This window comes from Manis javanica, chromosome 4, assembly GCF_040802235.1.
Source record: "Manis javanica isolate MJ-LG chromosome 4, MJ_LKY, whole genome shotgun sequence".
In the NCBI taxonomy this organism is placed as follows: Eukaryota; Metazoa; Chordata; class Mammalia; order Pholidota; family Manidae; genus Manis; species Manis javanica.
Window position 1 is genome coordinate 24,446,447 of NC_133159.1, and position 2,729 is coordinate 24,449,175.

At 40.0% G+C, this 2,729-nt stretch overlaps 1 protein-coding gene across 4 annotated transcripts in view; it reads right to left on the bottom strand.

Annotated features, from left to right (window-relative positions):
• Nucleotides 1-2,437, bottom strand: part of ZBTB8OS (zinc finger and BTB domain containing 8 opposite strand) — a 51,577-nt gene extending 49,140 nt beyond the window's left edge. Inside the window, exon 1 of one of the 4 annotated variants that reach the window (XM_073233575.1) lies at nucleotides 2,002-2,437. In XM_073233575.1, coding sequence (XP_073089676.1) covers nucleotides 2,002-2,116 — 115 coding nt within the window. In that variant the 5' untranslated portion in view covers nucleotides 2,117-2,437. The remainder of the gene's footprint in view (nucleotides 1-2,001) is intronic. The other 3 variants (XM_037010436.2, XM_073233577.1, XM_073233576.1) reach the window with 3 other exon arrangements.
• Nucleotides 2,438-2,729: the final 292 nt, after the last annotated feature.

The window sequence follows — 2,729 nt, forward strand, 5'->3', positions numbered from 1 at the left end:
TTTTATATATGATAGAGGTCACATTTCAATACCAGCGGAAAAGATAAACTGTTGAATAAACATTAGAGTATCTGATAAGTTTTCTGGAAATTAAATCAGATACTTAATTTCTGCCCTACCCTAATCCTGACATATTCAAGGTTCAAATGGTAAAAATAAACAAATACATACTAGAAAAAAGAACAGTCTATAACTATCAGTAAAAATATGGTTCTCACAAATCTAAGCAAAAAAAAAAAAAGCCAAACACAAAAGGAATACACATTGTATGATTCCATTTACATAATGTATAAGAACAGGCACAGCCTATCTATGTTGCTCTAAGTCAGGCTAAACGGAGGAGTAGGAAGAGTGATGGTGATTGTAAAGAAGCGTAAGAGGGCTTCTGGGATACTGCAATATTCTGTTTATTGATCCAGTTACTACTTACACAAGTAGATTCAGTTTGTAAAAATTCACTTCTAATATGTGCACCCTTTTATATGTATATTACACTTCAATACAAGTTTTATTTTCAAATGTACTAGATGAAAACACAATTATTTTACAATCTGAGTGGACAAGGCCCTCCTAAGTATGCCATCCTAGAAGCCATAAAAAGGCTTAATAAACTTCACTACATAAAAACGAATTTCTACAATAGTAAAAAAAAAACCAACCCAATAGAAACTGGATTAAGAATTTGCATATACACATCCCAGAAAGAGAAACACAAATATCTCCAAACGTACTAAAACACATTAAACATCACTTACAAGAAAAATGTAATTAGTATGATAAGATACTTAAATTGGAAAAGACCAAAAAAATATGGTAACACAGCAAATCGATAAGTGAGGAAAGGGGCAAGCTCATACAACGCTAGTGAGAGTATAAAATGGCACAACCTCAATGGAGAGAAATTTGGCAATAATTGTTAAAGCTAAAAATACCATACCCTTTGATAAAGCAATGTATCTCTTGGAAATTTATTCTACAAATACACTTGAGCATGTGCAAAACAAAGGATGCATAAATGTATTCACTTCTGCATTGTTTCTAACAGCAAATGAATTGAAATAGAAATGTACATCAACTGTAAATTTGGTAAATGAAATAAATGTTAGAACATCTTTGCATGTACACACAGAACACAGCAAGCATCTAAGAGACAAAATGATCTAGAGAGGAAGACTAGGTAGTAGGCATCAGGGCTCTTCACTGCATACCTGTTGTACTTTTTGAATTTTTAATCATCTGCATACCTGTTGTACTTTTTGAATTTTTAATCATATATAGGATCTATTAAAACTAATTTTTTAAAACTTTTTAAGTGAGAGAAAAATTAGCTAGGGAGATATGCAGGACCCAGAAATTGAACTATACAGGAGACAATGGGAAATCATTTTAAGCAGGGAAATAAGGTTAGATTTGTGCTTTTCAAACCACAGCCACCTTTACAGACGAAAGTTTAATGTTTATACAGAATTTCAGAATCTGCACTAAACTTTCATATTATTTATTCCTCAGATGAAGGAACTAAGATACAAAGAGAGGTTATGTGATTTGCCAAAAATCACTGATCTAGTAAATGGCAAAATCACGTTTCTTTACTAACAACACGATGCAGGTAAGATACCAAGTTAGAAGTCCCCTACTTAGCTTTAGAGTCCTCAAACTAGTCACACTCTATCCCACTGGTGGAGACATATGGGGGCGACAACCCCGCAAACGCTTGAAAATACGGTTAACTTTATAATTAATACACTAGTAAAATTCCCACGAAACACATGTGATTAGGTATACATGGAAAAAGTTCAAGAGACTGTTAAGTGTGGGAGCCCAGGTTCCCCATTCTCGGGCCAGGTGGCTTTCTCCACCAATCCCTGGACAAGTACGAAAGCGACTACAATACAGGGCGAAATGGAACCATGCCTGAAACATCCTACGGGGCAAAGTGGAAGGCGAGGCAGGAAGTCCCAGACAAGGGAAAAGGAAGAGAGAAGCGAGCAGCCTACTCACACTCGTACTTCCGATTGACTGGAGGATACTTGGCCTTGATCGCCTTTTGCTCCTCAGTCAAATTATAATCTCTGACATCCTCCTCTGCCTGCGCCATAGTTGCAGCACTGGGCATGTACTTCCGCCCTTCATTTGCCGGACTTCGGCCTTGATTTACAACTTCCGCTCCAAACCCCGCCCTTTGGACTCTTAAAGGACCAGGAGTGCAGTATCCTGGTAGTACTTTATCCCCTAGGACTTCCGTACTAGGCCCCACAGGTTGGAGCACATCTTTCAAAGGCTAATGTCCTATTTTCTGCTCTTGCTTCATTTATAAACACTAAGGAAACAAATAAATTGGAGGGCTTGGGAGCAGGGGAAACTTGAATTAGACACGTCTAGATCTGGGTGACAGGGACCTTTCCTCTCCTTCTCACCCCCGGAGTTAGTAATTAGACCCGAAAACATCCTTGATTTCCCATCTCAGTATTTTGAAGGGGACGCGAGCCTAACAGCCTTTAAGAAAATGGCTGCCCCCAGGGGAGTGCGGATTAAACTTCACGTGACCTCCGGAGGGCGCACTCCCAGCAACTCCGCGCGCGCGCAATCAAAGGCAGTCAGCTCCAGGCGGTACGGGGGCAAGGGCGGAGCGCGCGCTTCGGGCCCGCGGAGAGACTTCGCGCCTCCGGATAGGCTGTGAACGCAGTTTCCCCGCCTACCCGGCCTATCTCTGCACTCCGATTGGCCAG